Genomic DNA, 23477 nt, shown 5'->3' on the forward strand with positions numbered 1-23477 from the left:
ATGTAGCAGTGTCCCTGTAGTAATACTCCCAATAGGTGTAGCAGTGTCCCTGTAGTAATACTCCCAATAGATGTAGCAGTGTCCCTGTAGTAATACTCCCAATAGATGTAGCAGTGTCCCTGTAGTAATACTCCCAATAGATGTAGCAGTGTCCCTGTAGTAATACTCCCAATAGATGTAGCAGTGTCCCTGTAGTAATACTCCCAATAGATGTAGCAGTGTCCCTGTAGTAATACTCCCAATAGGTGTAGCAGTGTCCCTGTAGTAATACTCCCAATAGATGTAGCAGTGTCCCTGTAGTAATACTCCCAATAGGTGTAGCAGTGTCCCTGTAGTAATACTCCCAATAGATGTAGCAGTGTCCCTGTAGTAATACTCCCAATAGGTGTAGCAGTGTCCATCTAGTAATACTACCAATAGTGCATTCATCGGTCTCTGCCATTTTCCAAAGACACTAGGGACTGACTTCCTGAACAGTGGTTCTCTCCTGAAATGGAAAGAAGCAAAGTGGTACAGAAGGAGAGGTACTCACCTTGCACTACTCCCCAGGGATACTGTCTGGCCCGCACCGTTTTGTTCCCCACTTTGACCTCCTCGATGCTCCCCACCACAGCGAAGGGGAGGTGAGCCTGAAAGAGTTCAGAGGTCAAAAAGGTTAGTCAGGTTACAGATTTGACCAGAAGCAGCTTCCACAACACCCATGACTCTCACACAGGTTACACTCCCTTCCTTCACAGCATAGCCAACGTTTTTACTGGACAGGTCTAACTGCTTAGACAGATGTCCATGGAAGAGAGAGAAAAAAAAAAAAGCAGACAGGCGATAGATAAACTTTGGCTGTACCAACGTTGCCGTAGACCACACAAGAGTAACTCTAAACAGTGTTGACATAAGTTACTTCAGGGGCTGTGTTTAACATCCAGCCAGCTGTATTTAGAGGCATGTCTTGTTGGTCTGATTAAACATATGGGCCCGATTGCAAAAGAGATGCAGAAGCTGCGGATTACCTGCAGGTTACAGCTGGATTTCTCAACACTCTACCAGGAGATTACACAGAGCTCCCTGCTAAAATAACCCTGGTTGCAATGAAAAGAGCTGCGGAAATAAAACTAGAAGACCAGCTGATCTAACGCTGTTACTGTCAAGCCGGCTTAACACTAGACAGTGGAAATGGCAATTGTCTGCGTTTACTACTCCCACCCCAGTGGAGAAAACATCCTATCAGGAACAACGAAATATAAATGCAAATTTTTTTATTTTTTTTTATAGAGAAGAATGTGACATATTACAACTGAAATAAAATGATTCTAACTGGAAATGTAGCCGGTTAATTACAATGATTGTAACTTTGCGAAAATAACATTCTTGAAGACCAACTTTATATGAATTCATTAAAGTTACATGGATTGCAGCAACATGTGTGACAGACATTGTTTCTTCAATAAAGTACAATAGGCCCACTGCCTAATTAAAGTAGCACTGTACGAAATGATAAGGTTCATTATCGACTTATCACGTTCTACAAATAAATAAATAATATCCGCTGTCTGCACAATATTAGAATACAATACAATTTGATTAGAAATACAACCACAATTTTGTTTCAAATGTCAAATGTGTAGCTTACAGTTCAGGAATATTTATTTTTCCCCTCTTGATAAGAAATGGCCATATTCGATTCAGACAAGTAAAATCATTAATGGATTACATAAATAGTAAACCATTGTTTTTTTATCCAACACCATGATTTTCCCATTCATAAAACGTGCAGGGTAGGCTACATTGCCATTGTAGATTTGCTGTGATAAACGAGTAAAGGAAATACTTTATTTCAATTGTACAGAACGATTGTCAAATACATAAATCGCAAGATCAAATTGTTCCAATGATAATACCCACCAGAGGACAAAAATCATGAAAAATGTTGGTCGCAATCAGGACTAAAGATTATGACATCCGCGTTACTGAGCGGTAAAAATCGGTGGCGGGTGATGGTTGTAATTGAGATCTGATTGATTTTAGCAGTTGATTTTAGCACGTAATGATGGTGTAGCCCTTTCCACTCACAGCACGTGTCATTACGTATACGAGTTGAAAATTGCAGAGTTCATCATTGATAAGCACCTAAATTGGAACACAGTAACACGCTAGACAGAGTTCACGTTCACCACTTCACTGTATGGTTTTGACTGACATTTGTTGTCATCCGAGTGAGGTCAACGTGTTTCTGAAAGTTGAGACGTTGAGGATTATAATAAATACAGCTTTGATGTCATACAAGCAAAAAAAAAACACCCATGAGTCCCACATTTTAACTTCACATTTCCATATTTGAAAAATCATGTAATTTGCAGTATCAATGATTATGATCGCTATGTTTGATCCACAGTTACAATGACGGCATGCGTTATACCCTGGGTTGTCCGAAAATTTGCCATGGAACACACACTTGAATGCACTCATGCCTCCATTCTATGTGCACCAAAGCTACAGTTGGTTTGTCTGAAGTGCCTTCGAAAGCCTAACACCTGTAAAATCGTATTTTATAACTTACTGTAGCAAGCCATGTCAGCAATAGAATACGTTTTCAAATGATGCCCACCTGACCCAGATTGCGTTTTATAATGGACCGTTTTTGGATTGCGTAAAACATTAATTGTCTGATGGTGGGCACAGTTTGGAGAGATGTGAGGCCACTTGGAGGCTTCTCCCTCAAACCCATTGTAATATTTTTTATTATCTTGCACCTACTCCCACATTTCAAAGAATATACTTTTGTTGCTGAACATATTTTCAGATTCCCTTATTGACAAATGCTGTGAAAAGAACAGTAAAGGTCAAAAGCACATCAAATCAACAGTCTAATGTTTGGATTCATTCTTGTGTCAGGTGAACTGTTGTGTCCTCACCTTTGGTGTGATAATTTCTCCATAATCTCCAGTGGTCACTTTCAATTTCTACCATGCTTTTTATAGTTCTTCTGTTAGAAACATTTCAATTTGGCCCTGTGCATATAGGTACATTTCCACACGTGTGTGTAAGGGCATAACGAGAGATCCCCTGGCAATGATCTAGTAACCAGTGTTGGTGAAACTGGCCCATGGTTCTTTATTGCTCCCAGAATGACCCCGGCCAGTGAGCCATCATGAGGAAAACATGTTCACCAAAAAGGAACCTCAAGAATTAAGTGGCAAGCCAAAACTGGCTAGGGCCCAGGCACTGAGGTCATCTAGCCTGAACACGGAGCTATGGGCTACGTCCCAAATGGCACCCCAATCTCGATTTAGCGCACTACATTTGACCAGGGCCCATAGGGCTCTGGTCAAAAGTAGTGCACTATCGTGTATATAGGTAATAGGGTGCCATTTGGGACACAACAACAGACAGGACAGAGCAACAACTCCTGCTCTGTCTGCTCTACCAATGCCAGGCGGCCAATTCATTTACATCAGGGATGGGCAACTTTAATGGGGGTGGGGGCCACAGTGGCTCGCGGGTCTGCATGCCCACATCCATACCCACAAACGCAGAACTGATTTGTGCAATCAATCTATTTGTGCAGTCAACCTCAAAGTCTAAGCTGTTGGGGGCGGGGAGAGCTAACACACTAAGCTAACATATGGAATTGTTTTAAGATGGTCATACCATGGATCATTTAGCTATTTGATTTAGGATCCCTTTAGGTATCTTTTTTTGTGGGGATAAGATATTGAATTTGGCCTTTAATACTATAGCCCATAGAAACACATAGAACAACACATTCATGAATTGCAAAAAAGACGGGCAAAAAAATAAGGTTTTAAAGTGTCTGTCCTATATCTAGGAGCAAGCTCAGGATATGAGTTTTTGGACACATTTTTAACCCCTTATTTTTGTTGGCACAAAACCACCTCCAATTCTTTGTATGAGTTACTTTCAGACGAGTGACACTTGAGGGGGGTCGTAGAGCAAAACAGAGAACACCATAGTGTTCATGAGTCTCCCCTTCCCAGAGAGTGTTTTTGGACCAAACCGTTTGGGCATTACAAGTGTTTTTGTTCCAAGACCAATTTTCGGGATGTCTCATGGTCTGACAAACACTTCTGTAGCTCGGCAACCTTCCACCGCAGATGTGGAAGGCCGACGTGAGCGGATGCGGTGGATTGACATGCAGACCGTGCTAAAAACATGATCTCTAGCTTAAACTGACAGATTTTGATGGGGATATTTGTATTACGTTACTGAGATTGACGCACAGGTGCGTCAATAGACGCTTAAGAATTAAAAACGACTTAAGGCGCAGTTCAGACACCGAATAGAAATTAAGAGAAGGCTGGCACGATTGAAAGCTTTTCTTAAAAGATGCACTACGCAGAAAGGGCTCCGTCATTTCCTGGTTGCTAAAATTATAATAGTTTGCCTAATTTCAATTTGTGACAAAACAAAAAAGTATAGCATAGAGCAGGGATGGGTAACTGGTAACCCTTTTGTAAGCCCTCGGCCGAATTTCACAACAACAAAAAATCTAAAAATGTTTTAACTCAATCAGGGTCTTAATTTACTGTAGAGAAAGAAAAATAGAATGAACAAGGTGCAATTTCAAAATGTAGCTGTGCATCAGCAGTCACTCAATTAGCCCATTTTCTATTTGATCAGTAAGTTAGTCTAGCGGCCTGCAATCTAAACTTGAAGTAAGCATGGTCGAATTACAAACAATGGTGGGGCCCACGAGCCACTGTGGGCCCTCGTGATGAGTTATTTTTTTATGTGGACCCCATCAAAAGTTGCCCTAACCTATAGACAATGGGCATCTTTCTTTTGGTGTTTTTCAGAGTCAGTAGAAAGGCTTCTTTAGTGTCCTAAGTTTTCATAACTGAGACCTTAATTGCCGACCGTCTGTAAGCTGTTAGTGTCTTAATGACCGTTCCACGGGTGCATGTTCATTAATTGTTTATTGTTCATTGAACAAGCATGAGAAACGGTGTTTAAACCCTTTACAATGAAGTTCTGTGAAGTTATTTGGATTTTAACTAATTATCTTTGAAAGACAGGGTCCTGAAAAAGGGACTTCTCTTTTCATGCTGAGTACACAGTTGAAGTCAGAAGTTTACATACACTTTAGTCAAATGCATTTAAACTCAGTAGAAATTCCCTGTCTTAGTTCAGTTAGGATCACCACTATTTTAAGAATGTCAAAATAATAGGAGAGAATTATTTATTTCAGCCTTTATTTCATTCATCACATTCCCAGTGGGTCAGCAGTTTACATGCACTCAATTAGTACTTGGTAGCATTGCCATTAAATTGTTTAACTTGGGTCAAACGTTACGGGTAGCCTTCCACAATAAGTTGGGTGAATTTTGGCCAAATCCTCCTGACAGAGTTGGTGTAACCGAGTCAGGTTTGTAGGCCTCCTCGCTCGCACACGCTTTTTCAGTTCTGCCCACAATATGTCTATAGGATTGGGGTCAGGGCTTTGTGATGGCCACTCCAATACCTTGACTTTGTTGTCTTTAAGCCATTTTGCCACAACTTTGGAAGTATGCTTGGAGTCATTGTCCATTTGGAAGACCCATTTGGAACCAAGCTTTAACTTCCTGACTGATGTCTTGAGATGTTGCTTCAATATATCCACATACTTTTCTGCCTCATGATGCCATCTATTTTGTGAAGTGTACCAGTCCCTCCTGCAGCAAAGCACCCGCACAACATGATGCTACCACCCCTGTGCTTCCCGGTTGGGATGGTGTTCTTCGGCTTGCAAGCTTCCCCCTATTTCCTCCAAACATGACAATGGTCATTATGGCCAAACAGCTCTATTTTTGTTGTTTTATCAGACCAGAGGACATTTCTCCAAAAAGTAAGATCTTTCTCCCCATGTGCAGTTGTAAACCGTAGTCTGGATTTTTTATGCGGTTTTAGAGCAGTGGCTTCTTCCTTGCTGAGCTACCTTTTAGGTTATGTCGATATAGGACTCAATTTACTGTGGATATAGATACTTTTGTACCGGTTTCCTCTAGCATCTTCACAAGGTCCTTTGCTGTTGTTCTGGGATTGATTTGCATATTTCGCACCAAAGTACGTTCATCTCGAGGAGACAGAACGCGTCTCCTTCCTGAGCGGTATGACGGCAGCGTGGTCCCATGGTGTTGATACTTGCATACTATTGTTCGAACAGATGAACGTGGTACCTTCAGGCGTTTGGAAATTGCTCCCAAGGATGAAACAGACTCGTGGAGGTTTCTGAGTTCTTGGCTGATTTCCCCATGATGTCAAGCAAAGAGGCACTGAGTTTGAAGGTAGGCCTTGAAATACATCCACAGGTACACCTTCAATTGACTCAAATTATGTCAATTAGCGTATCAGAAGCTTCTAAAACCATGACATAATTTTCTGGAATTTCCCAAGCTGTTTAAAAGGCACAGTCAATTTAGTGTATGTAAACTTCTGACCCACTGGAATTGTGATACAGTGAATTATAAGTGAAATAATCTGTCTGTAAACAGTTGTTGGAAAAATTACTTGTGTCATGCACAAAGTAGATAGTAGTCCTAACTGAAGTAGTAGTCCTAACCGACTTGCCAAAACTATAGTTTATTAACAAGAAATTTGTGGAGTGGTTGAGAAACGAGTTTTAATGACTGCAACTCCAACTTCCGACTTCAACCGTATGTATGTATATATTACATTCACACAATTATTATTTTTTTTATCTGTGAGCCGCCAGTTGCCCATCCCTGATTTACATATTAGGAAATAGCTGGCACAGAGAACGCTTCGTGCAGTTCCTCACAGCTCTCTACAGTTGGAAAATAGTACAAACGGAGGCAGTTTCAAAGGGAGGAAACTATGTGCAGCTATTAAAACCATACATTCCTATACAGTGAGGTTAACACTGAGTGACTGTACAAAGACAGAGAGACTCACATTCATGGAGGAGTTGATCTCGGTGACTGCATCATCGTCTGTGGGGAACTGGTAGATCTGCACTCCGTTGCTCACCAGCTCGCTCATGATCTTGATCTTGAATTTATGGAGCTCGCTCTTGGAGATTGTGTCAGCCTTAGCGATGATGGGGATTATATTCACCTAAAGTATTAAAAAAAATGTATATTTCTGGCCTTAAGATCAACTCCACTTGGTTTGCTTTGAGGTTATTCCTTCGAATATCTTCAGATATTCTGCAAAGGTTTGGAAGGGTTATGGCGGGTGTGTCGTACAATTACAAATCAAAGCATGATTAGATAAGACGCTGAAAATAAATGAGTCAGAGCATCTGAATTTGCCAGTGTCATCAACAAATATTCAAATTACTGAATGTCTCAAAAGAGGCACTATGCAACCACGATGGGTTGAGCTCAGTCAAACCCACACAGAGAAATAAAACAAACAGCAATTAAGAAAAACTGAATGGTGTCCCATCTCTGCTCTAAAACAGATGGGAAAATAAACACATTGTGACCGTTTTTCTTTGGCTCCTCGGATTACTGGGACGACAGATTTAGTCACCGACGTCGCTCATCACCTCCAGGCTATATAGGATATAGTTTGTTAAGGTCAAAAGGAGGCCTTATTCGATGTGACCATTCACAATCATTTTGCTACAATACAGATGTGATGGTTGTTTTACATGGTTTCTTCCATCCTTTACAAAAAGTCTATTGAGGTAAAAGAGCAGACACCCATCTCTACAGTCCCTAGACCAGACCACCTTTTTAACTGTCACCGTTCCGGCTTAATAGCCTTTCTGGAAGTGTAAGTCAAACTCCATTGCCTGTATGCTTTACATCATAGACCTTTAAATAAAATACAAGCTGATTTATAGTCTGCTCTTTGCCTCCAGCCATGATGGAGGAGAGTATTGGCTAAAGTAAGCTACTATGCTTTGCTCATGACCACACTATCGGTTTGATATGCGTCATTGCATTACCAAACACAAACAAGCCTGTAATTGCCTCTGCACCACTCCTAGAACCGCTTTATAGGCCGTACAACCGGCCTGATATACAAGCTCTGTAGGGTTGTCGCTAATAGGGGTTTGAGTACTGTATGCACTGTCAGGTCTGTCTCAGCCTGAGTGTTTCACACATTTCACCCACCCCTTTTGGGTAACTAAAAAAAATAAAAAAATAGCTAGTTGTGACACTCCCTCTCCCTCGCTTCAACTGCAATAGCGATGAGATGAATTCCGCAAGTTCACTAATCGAGGCACCGACCATTCATGTTTCCAATTGGCTGAACTCAATGTATTGTTCTAAAATATGGATCTGCTGCCCAATACCCAGTTACTCACACGAAACCATGAACGAAAAAAGATCTTCATAGAAGTAAGAAGTCACAGCATCATACTTGCTTAATAATTCTGACCAATACACTAGGGGTATGATATAAACCTCAGGAAATCCTATCCAATAAAATGTTGTGGAATGTCTGTCGCTTCCTTTTCTAGAACATTGTGGGTCCCCAGCCCTACATGAATATCTGACTATTCTACAACTGAAATTCATACCAGTTAAAGTGACATCTTTTTTAAGTCAAACAATAGGATGTAGTCTGTTTTTTTGCCCACAAGGCATTGGTGGTAGTGATCCTTTACCTTGCTGTCCAGTTTCTTCATGGTAACTAAATCCAAGGACTTCAGTGAATGCCCAGTGGGAGCGATGAAGTACAGACAGATGTGGATCCTCCCGTCGTGGTAGTTGAAGAGGGAGCGCTTGATTTTCAGCTCTTCCTGAAGGTAGTTTTCAAACTGTGTGTCGATATAGTCCACTATCGGTTTATAACTGCAAAAGGAAAAGCAAGGTAGTTTAACGAAGTGTAAAACAAAGTTTGACTTTGATTCCATGTACTTTCTTTGTTTCTTTCAAAGTTGCCAGTGGGGGTATCAGATGTCTGTGTACAGAAATGATCTTTATTCAAGCATCCAGCATCTACTTATGTAAAAAAATATTTAAGAGGTCACAGAGGTGAACATGTAATATGCCAGTGTGTTTAGTCTAGCATTCTGAGGAAGTGAGCCAAAAAAAATATAAATCACACAAAGTCACTGTTAAACCCTGGTTAGCTTGTGAAATCAAGGACTAAAAGTACTAGTCACATCCCTGTGTCCATCACTATACTGTAGCATGTAGGGTAAATAAGTGATCTAAAGGCTTGCCAAGAACATATATACACAACGTTTAACCTTGACTTTAACATCTCTAAGCTATTTTCCCAGAACGTGTCACTGATGACCTTTAAAGACTATTTGGGACGCATTATTGCTGCAGCGTTTTCCCAAACAACATGAGTTACGGCCTGTTCCTCCCACTGTATCATTCAGGGGCGTGTGAGCCCGCTTGCTGCGGAGATCACACAAAACACTCAGTCCCACAGCTGTAGTTCAAACCAAGAATGTCCTCCTCATCATCATTCTAAACCCCGCTCCATTCAGGGGGGGGGGGATTTCCTGAAAAATGACAGCGACTGCTTGTCTTGTCTACATTCCAGGCAATGTAAGCAATTTACTCTAAAAGATGGCATGTTATCATACACTGTGAGAGTATGAAAAGGATAAAGAAACTCAATGGCAATGCTTCAATTAGTGAACAGCTGAAAGTAGGATGCTAAGCAACTGCTGCTTACCTCTCCTCTTTGTTGATCTGGTCCCCGAACCCCACAGTGTCCACAATAGTCAGCTTTAGGTGGACGTTGCTCTCCTGGAGATCGTATGTTCTGGGCCGCATACACACGCCATTCTGGTAGTGGCTGGCCTCCTCGTTCTCAAACATTGTGTTAAAAAGTGTATTCATTAACGTCGACTTGCCAATACCCGTTTCCCCTAGGAGGCAAGAGAGGGAAAAGTGTTGTTAGGTCTCAGTAACTCTCAGGGGGGACATTCTTCTCTCAGCCTCTTCACAGGAGCAGAAGTCTTAATTCTCGTTCATGTCAAAGACAGAAACAACCCTGGCTGCATACCGAATGGCACCCGATTCCCTATATAGTGCACTACTTTTGTCCAGAGACCTATAGGCCCTGGTTAAAAGTAGTGCACTATATAGGGAATAGGGTGCCCTGAGATAGTGCAGTAACAGTAGCACTACCATGTGGTTTGATACTCACCTACACAGAGGATGTTGAAGCAGAAACCCTGTGTCACCGATTTACTGACCAGCTGATCAGGAAGACTGTCAAAACCAACATGGCCGCCCAAACTGAGGTTACGCTTTTCTTCATTCTGCAAAAAGAAAGTATTAAATAAATGAACACTGATGGCAGGGCTAGAGATATCAAATCAAATTTTATTTGTCACATACACATGGTTAGCAGATGTTAATGCGAGTGTAGCGAAATGCTTGTGCTTCTAGTTCCGACAATGCAGTAATAACCAACAAGTAATCTAACCTAACAATTCCACAACTACTACCTTATACATACAAGTGTAAAGGGATAAAGAATATGTACATAAAGATATGAATGAGTGATGGTACAGAACGGCATAGGCAAGATGCAGTAGATGGTATAGAGTACAGTATATACATATGATATGAGTAATGTAGGGTATGCAAACATAAAGTGGCATAGTTTAAAGTGGCTAGTGATACATGTATTACATAAAGATGGCAAGATGCAGTAGATGATATAGAGTACATGAGATGAGTAATGTAGGGTATGTAAACATTATATTAAGTGGCATTGTTTAAAGTGGCTAGTGGTACATTTTTACATAATTTCCATCAATTCCCATTATTAAAGTGGCTGGAGTTGAGTCAGTATGTTGGCAGCGGCCACTAAATGTTAGTGGTGGCTGTTTAACAGTCTGATGGCCTTGATAGAAGCTGTTTTTCAGTCTCTCGGTCCCTGCTTTGATGCACCTGTACTGACCTCGCCTTCTGGATGATAGCGGGGTGAACAGGCAGTGGCTTGGGTGGTTGTTGTCCTTGATGATCTTTATGGCCTTCCTGTGACATTGGGTGGTGTAGGTGTCCTGGAGGGCGGGTAGTTTTCCCCCAGTGATGCGTTGTGCAGACCTCACTACCCTCTGGAGAGCCTTACGGTTGTGGGCGGAGCAGTTGCCGTACCAGGCGGTGATACAGCCCGACAGGATGCTCTCGATTGTGCATCTGTAGAAGTTTGTGAGTGCTTTTGGTGACAAGCCGAATTTCTTCAGCCTCCTGAGGTTGAAGAGGCGCTGCTGCGCCTTCTTCACAACGCTTTCTGTGTGGGTGGACCAATTCAGTTTGTCCGTGATGTGTACACCGAGGAACTTAAAACTTTCCACCTTCTCCACTACTGTCCCGTCGATGTGGATAGGGGGGTGCTCCGTCTGCTGTTTCCTGAAGTCCACAATCATCTCCTTTATTTTGTTGACGTTGAGTGTGAGGTTATTTTCCTGACACCACACTCCGAGGGCCCTCACCTCCTCCCTGTAGGCCGTCTCGTCGTTGTTGGTAATCAAGCCTACCACTGTAGTGTCGTCCGCAAACTTGATGATTGAGTTGGAGGCGTGCATGGCCACGCAGTCGTGGGTGAACAGGGAGTACAGGAGAGGGCTCAGAACGCACCCTTGTGGGGCCCCGGTGTTGAGGATCAGCGGGGTGGAGATGTTGTTACCTACCCTCACCACCTGGGGGCGGCCCGTCAGGAAGTCCAGGACCCAGTTGCACAGGGCGGGGTCGAGACCCAGGGTCTCGAGCTTGATGACGAGTTTGGAGGGTACTATGGTGTTAAATGCTGAGCTGTAGTCGATGAACAGCATTCTCACATAGGTATTCCTCTTGTCCAGATGGGTTAGGGCAGTGTGCAGTGTGGTTGCGATTGCATCGTCTGTGGACCTATTGGGTCGGTAAGCAAATTGGAGTGGGTCTAGGGTGTCAGGTAGGGTGGAGGTGATATGGTCCTTGACTAGTCTCTCAAAGCACTTCATGATGACAGAAGTGAGTGCTACGGGGCGGTAGTCGTTTAGCTCAGTTACCTTAGCTTTCTTGGGAACAGAAACAATGGTGGCCCTATTGAAGCATGTGGGAACAGCAGACTGGGATAAGGATTGATTGAATATGTCCTTAAACACACCAGCCAGCTGGTCTGCGCATGCTCTGAGGACGCGGCTGGGAATGCCGTCTGGGCCTGCAGCCTTGCGAGGGTTAACACGTTTAAATGTTTTACTCACCTCGGCTGCAGTGAAGGAGAGCCCGCAGGTTTTGGTAGCGGGCCGTGTCAGTGGCACTGTATTGTCCTCAAAGCGAGCAAAAAAGTTATTTAGCCTGTCTGGGAGCAAGACATCCTGGTCCGCAACGGGGCTGGTTTTCTTTTTGTAATCCGTGATTGACTGTAGACCCTGCCACATACCTCTTGTGTCTGAGCTGTTGAATTGCGACTCTACTTTGTCTCTATACTGGGACTTAGCTTGTTTGATTGCCTTGCGGAGAGAATAGCTACACTGTTTGTATTCAGTCATGTTTCCGGTCACCTTGCCCTGGTTAAAAGCAGTGGTTCGCGCTTTCAGTTTCACGCTCACCGAATCAGCGTATTCGTCAATATTGTTGTTGGACGCAATGCGGAACATATCCCAATCCACGTGAGCGAAGCAGTCTTGAAGCGTGGAATCAGATTGGTCGGACCAGCGTTGAACAGACCTGAGCGAGGGAGCTTGTTGTTTTAGTTTCTGTTTGTAGGCTGGAAGCAACAAAATGGAGTCGTGGTCAGCTTATCCGAAAGGAGGGCGGGGGAGGGCCTTATATGCGTCGCGGAAGTTAGTATAACAATGATCCAAGGTTTTACCAGCCCTGGTAGCACAATCGATATGCTGATAGAATTTAGGGAGTTTTGTTTTCAGATTTGCTTTGTTAAAATCCCCAGCTACGATGAATGCAGCCTCAGGGTGTGTGGTTTCCAGTTTACAAAGAGTCAGATAAAGTTCGTTCAGGGCCATCGATGTGTCTGCTTGGGGGGGGATATATACGGCTGTGATTATAATCGAAGAGAATTCCCTTGGTAGATAATGCGGTCGACATTTGATTGTGAGGAATTCTAGATCAGGTGAACAGAATGACTTGAGTTCCTGTAAGTTGTTATGATCACACCACGTCTCGTTAATCATAAGGCATACACCCCCGCCCCTCTTCTTACCAGAAAGATGTTTGTTTCTGTCGGCACGATGCGTGAAGAAACCAGCTGGCTGCACCGACTCCGTTAGCGTCTCTTGAGTGAGCCATGTTTCCGTGAAGCAGAGAACGTTACAATCCCTGATGTCTCGCTGGAATGTTACCCGTGCTCGGATTTCATCAACCTTATTGTCAAGAGACCGGACATTGGCGAGTAGTATGCTAGGGAGTGGAGCGCGATGTGCCCGTCTCCGAAGCCTGACCAGGAGACCGTTTCGTTTGCCCCTTTTTCGGCGTCACTTAGGGTCGCCGGCTGGGATCAGATCCATTGTATTGGGTGGAAGGCAAAACACTGGATCCGCTTCGGGAAAGTCATATTCCTGGTTGTAACGATGGTGAGTTGACGTTGCTCTTATATTCAGTAGTTCCTCCCGACTGTATGTAATGAAACCTAAGATTACCTGGGGTACCAATGTAAGGAATAACACATAAAAAAACAAAATACTGCATATTTTCCTAGGAACGCGAAGCGAGGCGGCCATCTTGGTCGGCGCCGGAAGTACGAAGATATGCGAGGGGGTGAAAGCACTGAGAGAAAATGTATTACTCTGAATCTAGGACATAAGCAATACGAAATACCACCACCAGATTCCATTTGTTCCCTATGCATATGACATTTTCTGATAATACATTATACAGCTCATCATAATGTGCCTTAAAGCTTAAATAATGAGATGAGCACTCTGGAGAGTGCTGAGGATGGAGCTGGAGTCCTTCAAACAGGAGGTGGCATCTCTGCACAGAGAAGAGACTAGAGATTCCAAAGACCAAGTGGGATTAATTGAGGTCACACAAAATAAATCTGGCAACTGCAACGGTTAGGGAGTGAGCCTACTCCCACCTCAGTGAACAACAGCTAATCTCTAATGATGAGTCACTGGGGGGGGGGGGGGGGTGAACAATAATGTAGTCCCTTATCTTACTCATCTCCGTTGTGCAGGGATAGCAGAGAGACCATCTTGAGATCAATGGGCTCGTCCACATGTGTCTGGCTTGGCCTTTCCTACAAAGACTGCATATTTGGGGGGGTGATGTCACCGGACACAGCCTAAGAGCTGAGCAGTGCAGGCAGGCCTGTGTGCAATTGGAATCGACTGAGGGCCACAAAGGGAATGCAAACAAACACAAAACCTGCTCCAGTGTGTTTTCTCAAGGATCATACAGAACTGCGGACGTGGACACAAACTCCCCAGAGATGAACTGACTGAATGCACACGTCACACAAGCTGAGAGGCATCCATCCGTCACACTAGTCAGGGAATGGAGTCCGTATAGGAGTGCAAAGTAATAGTTTAAGGAGAATCGTGAGATGGTGCCTTTCAGAGAGACTCTGGTTAAAAGTTCCTTGGAAAGGAAACACCACGCTTCCTCTTGATCCAGTGATGAGCATGGGAAACGGCTGAGCTCAGAAATATGTAGGGGCTATTGCCAAAGTGACAGAACTATGCTGAGATTTTTCCACTTTAAAATGTATGCCAACCAAAAACGTTGAAAATCAATGTTAACAAACCATAACACTCTGTACACAATGACTACCTTGAACAATTTAAAAAAGCAACAACAAAAAAATGTACAGATGCAAAGTTTGGTAACTAAATCACAGTAAAATCTCCCTCGGTGTTATTCTGTTACAAAACTTTATCTGCAGTTCTTCCTGTAAATGTGTTTTTGTAAAAAGTTCAGTGGAAATTATTAAAAGTCATCCTTGTGCATAGAGTCCTATGGTTTGTTACACTTTGAAATCAATGTTGTTGATTTTTTTGGTATAAAGTTTTGAGAATGACAAATATTAATTTTCACAAAGTCTGCTGCCTCAGTTTGTATGATGGCAATTTGCATATACTCCAGAATGTTTTGAAGAGTGATCAGATTAATTGCAATTAATTGCAAAGTCCCTCTTTGCCATGCAAATGAACAGAATCCCCAAAAAAAACATTTCCACTGCATTTCAGCCCTGCCACAAAGGAACGGCTGACATGTCAGTGATTCTCTTGTTAACATCACTCTGTCATGCTGATTGTGTTTGAAAAACAGACTGGAAGCTTCAAAAACAGGGTGGTGCTTGGAATCATTGTTCTTCCTCTGTCAACCATGGTGACCCCTCAAGGAAACACGTGCTGTCGTCATTGCTTTGCACAAAAAGGGCTTCACAGGCAAGGATATTGCTGCCAGTAAGATGGCACCTAAATCAACCATTAATCGGATGATCAAGAACTTCAAGGAGAGCGGTTCAATTGTTGTGAGGAAGGCTTCAGGGCGCCCAAGAAAGTCCAGCACGCACCAGAACCATCTCCTAAATTTGAATCAGCTGCGGTATTAGGGCACCACCAGTACAGAGCTTGCTCAGGAATGGCAGCAGGCAGGTGTGAGTGCATCTGCACGCACAGTGAGGCGAAGACTTTTGAAGTCAAGAAGGGCAGCAAAGAAGCCACTTCTCTCCAGGAAAAACATCAGGGACAGACTGATATTCTGCAAAAGGTACAGGGATTGGACTGCTGAGGACTGGGGTAAAGTCATTTTCTCTGATGAATCCCCTTTCCGATTGTTTGGGGCATCCAGAAAAAAGCTTGTCCAGAGAAGACAAGGTGAGCACTACCATCAGTCCTGTGTCATGCCAACAGTAAAGCATCCTGAGATCATTCATGTGTGGGGTTGCTCTTCAGCCAAGGGAGTGGGCTCACTCACAATTTTGCCTAAGAACACAGCCATGAATAAAGAATGGTACCAACACATCCTCCGAGAGCAACTTCTCCCAACCATCCAGGAACAGTTTGGTGACGAACAATGCCTTTTCCAGCATGATGGAGCACCTTGCCATAAGGCAACAGTGATAACTAAGTGGCTCGGGGGAACAAAACATCAATATTTTGAGTCCATGGCCAGGAAACTCCCCAGGCCTTAATCCCATTGAGAATTTGTGGTCAATCCTCAAGAGGTAGGTGGACAAACAAAAACCCACACATTCTGACAAACTCCAAGCATTGATTATGCAAGAACGGGCTGCCATCAGTCAGGATGTGGCCCAGAAGTTAATTGACAGCATGCCATGGCGTTTTGCAGACGTCTTGAAAAGAAGTGTCAACACTGCAAATAGACTATTTGCATAAACTTCATGTAATTGTCAATAAAAGCCTTTGACACTTATGAAATGCTTGTAATTATACTTCAGTGTTCCATAGTAACATCTGACAAAAATATCTAAAGACACTGAAGCAGCAAACTTTGTGGAAATTAATATTTGTGTCATTCTCAACTTTTGGCCACGACTGTACATTCTATCGTGAAAAATCAGAGTCTCTGCGTAATTCCATTTCCATGTAATTGCCGGGTAGGCTAGTAAACCTTGCCAAAAATTGAAAGCTCTTTGTACATCCCCTTGCTTGACCTGTGACAATACATTACAAATGACAAAGTACTTAAACAAAAAAACATAATGTTAACATTAAGCCTTAGGGCAAAACATGGATCTTGGGACGATTTATTCCCAGACAAACTGACAGAGACCTCCAGTAGAATTTTCCAGTAGAATTTTCATCCCCACCTGAAGTCGGTCTGCTTTAGTGAACTAACACACAACCCATCAGCGACACACTACTGCTGCTACTGGCACTAGATAATAGAACTAATGCGTTAGTAAACCAGCTACAATCGTGCAGTAACGTTACAGTGTATAGTCATTAAGCAGTTCAGCATTTACACCGGTGGGCCCCGGTGGCAATAAAATAATAAAACCAAAAGCTTACCTTGACTTGGAAGGGTTCCAGTGTTGTGTTGGATAGTTATAGACAGCTAGCTAACATGGCATTCCTCTGTTTGATCCAGGTGTTTGAGTTGACTAAACTAACTATCTGCATTTGCTAGCTAAGTAAGTGAAACTGAAAGTGTGGAAAAAAAGACAAAAAACGAAATCTCTCTCGCTTCTCCTTCATTTTTGAAGAAATTAATTTGTTGAAAACTGTTCAACTATTGTCTTTCTCTCTGAGTCAACTACTCACATTCTATGTCCTGCAGTGCTAGCTAGCGGTAGCTTATGCTTTCAGTAATAGATTAATTCTCTGATCCTTTGATTGGGAGGACAACATGTCAGTTCATGCTGCAAGACCTCTGATAAGTAGGAGGACGTCCTCTGGAAGTTGTCATAATTACTGTGTAAGTCTATTGAAGTGAGTGAGAACCAAGAGCCTCCTAGGTTTTTATTGAAGTCAATGTACCAAGAGGAGGACTGAAACTAGCTGTCCTCCAGCTACACCATGGTGCTACCCTACAGAGTGCTGTTGAGGCTACTGTAGACTTCAATTGCAACACAGTGTGTTTTAATCAATTATTTGGTCACGTGAATATATTTAGAATGGTTTTACCTAAAAATGTACTATTTTAATTTCACTATTTTTATGAAATTCACTGAGGATGGTCCTCCTCCCCTACCTCCTTTGAGCAGCCGCCACTGATTGAGAATAAAAGACTGTGAAAGAAAAAGTGGATATCCAAGAAAATAACACTACTGGTTTGCAAGCAGCAGATGCATATCTACTATAGGATTACTAATATGCATCAACAACAAAAAAAGAAATTCTTTAAAAAAAAGTGTCAAAACTCATTAGCATGCCTTCCATCTCAAGGCAATGTGCGTGGCCCAATGTTATGCATTATGTTGGCATCATTACACATCTGATGTTCTTAGGGGTCAGTAAGCATCAAACATTCTACAGGCGCTACGGGCAATTCATTATATAAATCAGGGCGAAAATAGATCGCTGTAGTACAATACGATCAATCCTCCCCTACAACTCTTGTTTTATTGTTTCGACACGGATTGTTTCACATAGCTTTGCGCACCCTACTTTGTTCAACCTATCAATGCAATCAACCATACATCCTCCCCATCAATAACCAGTCATCATTTGTTTTATTTCACCTTTATTTAACTAGGCTAAGTCGGTTAAGAACAAATTCTTACTTTCAATGACGGCCTAGGAACAGTGGGTTAACTGCCTGTTCAGGGGCAGTGCCATTGAACAATTAACAGTGCCCTTCAAACAAATCGTCTTGGTTGCAACGTAGGCTACAACATAAAACTAGGGTAGTCAATAGGAATGACACAGTGGTTCCTCACACTAATTTCACTGCATTCCCTAAACTCAAATCTAAATCATTTGGGTTGATCATTCTGTAATCACTGCCCCTACTGGGCAAAACAATGGAACCTATAGGGAGTAGTGTATCTGCATGCAATCTGCAATTTGGGGAGTGTCCTCTCTTCGGGGTGAAAAATCTCCCTTCCTTAAATCAAATGTGACAAGTTGAGGAAGGAGTGACTCCTCTGTTAATCTACTTATCCCAGCAATTTAGAGCTTACTGTCTAATTCAACAACTCAAGGAATGTGCTTAAGAATTGGCTAAAAGTTCAATCAACACTGTGGACCTGTACCAAAAAAGCTTATCACACCATCGTGTGTGGTGTCTTTGTAGCCTCATACCTCACACACACCATTCACATTTTGCATTGTTTTTGATTACATGTACTCATAATCCAGGTTTAGGTTTTGGGTAGCCTGAAGCAGTGTTCATTTCGTCAACAATAACTATCACGAAAATTACTTGTCAATTACCCATTTTTCCTGACTAAAACTATGACAATAACGAGACACCTGGGAAAAAAACTCAAACAATGTTACATTTTAGAATGCCACTGTTATTTACCCCCTTTGGTTATGATGTGGAGAAAATCAGAGCTGTAAATTGTTTAACCTGTAGTCAAAGCTCTATAGCCTATAGAGTTAATTATGGCTGGTATTGGTTAAAATCGGCCACAATATCAATGTTGCCAGCTAAGGTACACGAAGGAATAGTAGGCCTAGTTGGACATGGCTATCTGAATATACCTAAATACTCATCATTTAATATAAAAAATGCACTGACTTGTGACTAAAATGGCTGTGACTAAAACTAGACAAATTGTCCAGAGTTTTAGTCGACTGATAACTAAAACTAACGAAGGATGAAATTACTTAAACATGGCTAAAACTAAAAAAAGGTATTTTAAGACTAAAAACTAGACAATCTAAAAATAGCTGCCAAAATGAACACTGCCCTGAAGACCAGACGTTGAATTACATTGAATTCTACGATGGACATAAATGAGCGTTTGGATCAGAAAAGCTTTATCTCACAACCTCTGAAAGACAGAATGTTGAAGAAAACGTTTTAACCTACTTTACCGGTTGTCCGTGTGGTTGGTCATTTTGCAAGTTGGAGTGTGAGACTGTATCCATAGAAAAGTATAATTAGTTGAACCAATTGCTACCCCGGACTGTGCATTGACCCTATTTGCAATAGCTCTTTGGACTCATCACATACGCTGCTGCTACTGTTTATCTATCTATCCTGTTGCCTAGTCACTTTATCCTCACCTATATGTACATATCAACCTCAATTACCTTGTAGCCTTGCACATAGACTCGGGAATGGCACCCTGTGAATATAGGCAAATTATTGTTACTCATTATGTATTTATTCCTTGTTCTATTATTTTTTTATTTTTCCTCTCTCCGCTGTTGGGAAGGGCACGTTAGTAAGCATTTCACTGTTAGTCTACACCGGTTGATACGAAGCATGTGACAATTATTGATTTGATTTAATTACTGCAACTTTTCAATGTGCTGGTAGTGCGTTCAGATTTCCATCACCTGAAGCATGGCGCCCAACGTGGTTCTACGCATGTTTCAGATCATAGAAATCTGAACTCCGTACCCACGCTTTGAAAAGTTAATGTAATTATACTTTCCTTTCTTATATATTGTATCACATTCCTACCTGCAAAAAGACCAACCGTACAGACAACTGGTAAAGTAAGTTAAAATATGTTTTTATTCAACATCCTGACTTTTAGAGGTTGTGAGAAGAAACGTTGAATCCAATGCAATTCAACATTGTATCTTCGGGATAGGTTTTGGGATGCATTCAGACAGAAAGAACTACGACATCACGGCTCCCAAGTTGCGCAGCGGTCTAAGGCACTGCTTCTCAGTACTAGAGGCGTGACTACAGACCCTGGTTCGATCCCGGGCTGTATCACAACCGGCCGTGATCGGGAGTCCCATAGGGCGGCACACAATTGGCCCAGCTTCGTCCGGGTTAGGGGGAGGGTTTGGCCGGGGTAGGCCGTCATTGTAAAATATGAATTTGTTCTGAACTGATTTGCCTAGTTAAATAAAGGTTAAATAAAAAAATAAAACATCAGTTTAATAGTTCTCGGAAACAATGAACAATGAAGTGCTGGGAAAAATATATATATATAAAAATACTCAAAATCCTGAGAATTGAATTAGGCCACTGAACAAAAAGATGCCCATCTTCCCTTAAAAAAGGAAATTCAATCCCCATCACAACATTAAATAATTAGTATGTAGGCTAGCCTAAGCATAATTTTAGACTACTTCAACAGGAAGTTCCAATGTAACCGCATTGTTTCTCAAAGGAAGAAGGTCAAACCAATGATTGGTAAACAATGTTGCTACATTGTAGCTAATATGGGGTAGGCTAAATGCTTGTCAAGGGAGATTTGGGGTCACTACAATTTCCCGTTGGTACCACACCGTGGTATGAGCAGCAATCAGCTGGTGTAACTCAATGAGGAATTACACCAATGCACATACTACCGGTATAGGCTACTATCAATACAGCAATAACGATATGCCTCTGTATGTAGTCAACTCATTACGAAACTCGCAAATAATTAATGAGCCATGTCCCGAACACAACACCATCAAGACAATCCAACGTGAACACTTATTGAGAGAAATCACTTCCACCATCTCCGCTCACTACGGTTAGTCCACATAGACCACACTTCCACGAATAATTACAAATTCCCTTACATAGATGCATATTGCGATACGCTGATAGGCAGAAAACTGTATTAGTGTACTTACCGAAAATATGTCTACATCCGTAGCAGCCATGGTGCGGAATGTATATGTTTTAATGCCGAGCTAGGCAAAAGGGAACTAACTGCCCTCGTCTCACTCTCTCCGTAAACTGACACAGGGGAACGAGCTTGGTAGTGCTTCCAATATGGCCACTTCCTGGAAACTCCCATTTGGTTTAGGAATGCTGTCGGAGGTATGCAAGCGACGACAGGAGAGCGCGCTGAACATTTGGAACGGTTGTTATTATCTTTGCAGAGGAAGAAACATTTTGAACATTGTATCATTGACGTTCCAAGCGCTGATGATTATGAAAAGCCATCGATAAGCTTTTGCCGTTGCAGGTCGCTCACGGGATTTGTAGTTTAGAGAGCTTTGACTGCAATACCTGATTTGGCCTCGTTTTTCTTCAATCGATGCAAGAGAGTAAGAGGCGAAGCGAGAGGATTGTACTCCGCCCAAAATCTGTCCTAATGAGATAAACCCTTTTTTGTACGGAGGTCTATGATAGAGTGTCGAATTACGTGAGGCTTATTTGAACGAATATAAGTCTCGTTATGTTTAGGCTGTTACAAATGTACTGATATACACACAAACAATGCATTATCTGATGAATCGGTTTAGAAAGGGGCACGAGACAGAGATGACCTCTCGCCCACCTCCTGTTTGCACTGCCCTTACAAAAAAGATTGCCGTTTTGAAACTGTCGTAAAAGTGCATTAACTGCAGTCAACTGTTGTATTTTGGATGCAGTAATTGCAGAATAACTGCAGTGTACTGCACTCTAAATGCAGGTACACTGCAAAATTACTGCAGTAAAAAACTGTTATTCTGGACACAGTATTTGCCACATTACTCAACAATACGTAAACAGATCTAATTAAAATGAACAATTTTCCCATAAATCTTACAGGTAGAATAAACCTCTACAGAATGGCATGGCTCCCAACGTTTTTATATTTATTCTTGGTAATACCCATGACCACACGGAAGACATTCTTTTGAAAAGTATACTAGGTCATAACAGACTTTATATGGGCAAATACAACTCACAGAATAAAAATGAAAGTTCTACATCTTTCTAAATCAGAGGGTGGTTTTAACCTTCCAGACTTGCAATTGTATCAATTTGCCACCCAGGGCTTTTACTTGCGACATATAGTTAAATGCACTAAAGAGGAATAATGGGTACATACTGAAGATGAGCATACTCATCCCCAAAAAAAAAAATCTGTGTCTATTTTCTAAGGAAAAAGCTAAGAACATCATCAACTTCATAGTTATGAACACTAACAATATAGAAGAAAATCAAATGTGTTCTACAAGAACAAATTTCACTACAGGACCTAAAAACACAACCCTATGGAACAATCCTTGAAGAGCTTTTCAGTATTCAAAGATAAGTTAGTCTACATGGAAAACTAAAGGCATAAAAAACATAAATTACTTGGTGATAGGAAATACATTTATTTCTATGAATGAATTAAAAAGCAGTTTTGGACTGACCAATGTTGTCACGTTCCTGACCTATTTCTGTTAGTTTGTTATATGTGTTAGTTGGTCAGGACGTGAGGTTGGGTGGGCATTCTATGTTTTCTGTTTCTATGTTGGTTTATGGGTTGCCTGGTATGGCTCTTAATTAGAGGCAGGTGTTTGGCGTTCCTCTAATTAAGAGTCATATTTAGGTAGGTGTTTTCACAGTGTTCGTTGTGGGTGATTGTCTCTTGTGTCTGTACACCACGCGGGACTGTTTCGGTTTGTTTGTTCATTGTTCATTTGTGTAGCCTATTTTCTCTATTCGTGCGTTCTTCATGTTTTATGTAAGTTCGTCGTCTAGGTCTGTCTACACCGTTTATTTGTTTTGTTATTGTATTAGTCGAGTTCGTGTTTTTTCTTTAATAAATCATGTCTACAAACTCCGCTGCGCCTTGGTTGTTCCTCCATGTTCCTCCTCTTCTGATGAAGAGGAAGAGGAAAGCCGTTACAAATGTAGATATTTCCAAATACATGCAACTTAAAAGTTTCATATCAACAAATTTCAATTTGAAATCTTTTGGACAGAGCAATCTTGTAGGAACCCTATTTGAGTCAGCAAATTATATTTATATGATCGGTAAGATATACAAAACCTTGCAGAGAGCCTGTCCAACTGACAATCTCTTAGAAAAAAATAATAAACTACTGGAAGCAAGACTTAAAAAATAACTGATATTGGCACAATATAGAGGGAATGTTGGAACATAACTAATGAACTTCTAGTTATCAAAAATGCTTAATCCAGTATAAACTAATGTATAAAATGTATTACACAAGAGACAAAATTCACAAATTCTACATCACAATGGCAGAGTCATGTCTTAAGTTTAAAATGTACAATGACTCAATAATCCATGCCTTCTAGGAATGCTATGAAGTTCAAAGGTTATGAGCG

At 41.8% G+C, this 23477-nt stretch overlaps 1 protein-coding gene across 4 annotated transcripts in view; it reads right to left on the minus strand.

The window, feature by feature from the left end:
• LOC129821139 (septin-8-A-like) overlaps positions 1-21422 on the minus strand; it is a 38640-nt gene extending 17218 nt beyond the window's left edge. The window contains exons 1-6 of one of the 4 annotated variants that reach the window (XM_055878479.1): positions 21053-21422; positions 10081-10195; positions 9604-9799; positions 8576-8762; positions 6907-7068; positions 533-629 (exon numbers count right to left, since the gene is read on the minus strand). In XM_055878479.1, coding sequence (XP_055734454.1) covers positions 533-629; positions 6907-7068; positions 8576-8762; positions 9604-9799; positions 10081-10195; positions 21053-21082 — 787 coding nt within the window. In that variant the 5' untranslated portion in view covers positions 21083-21422. The remainder of the gene's footprint in view (positions 1-532; positions 630-6906; positions 7069-8575; positions 8763-9603; positions 9800-10080; positions 10196-21052) is intronic. The other 3 variants (XM_055878485.1, XM_055878502.1, XM_055878494.1) reach the window with 3 other exon arrangements.
• Between the last annotated feature and the right edge of the window lie 2055 nt (positions 21423-23477).

Source organism: Salvelinus fontinalis, chromosome 2 (assembly GCF_029448725.1).
Source record: "Salvelinus fontinalis isolate EN_2023a chromosome 2, ASM2944872v1, whole genome shotgun sequence".
Classification (NCBI taxonomy): Eukaryota; Metazoa; Chordata; class Actinopteri; order Salmoniformes; family Salmonidae; genus Salvelinus; species Salvelinus fontinalis.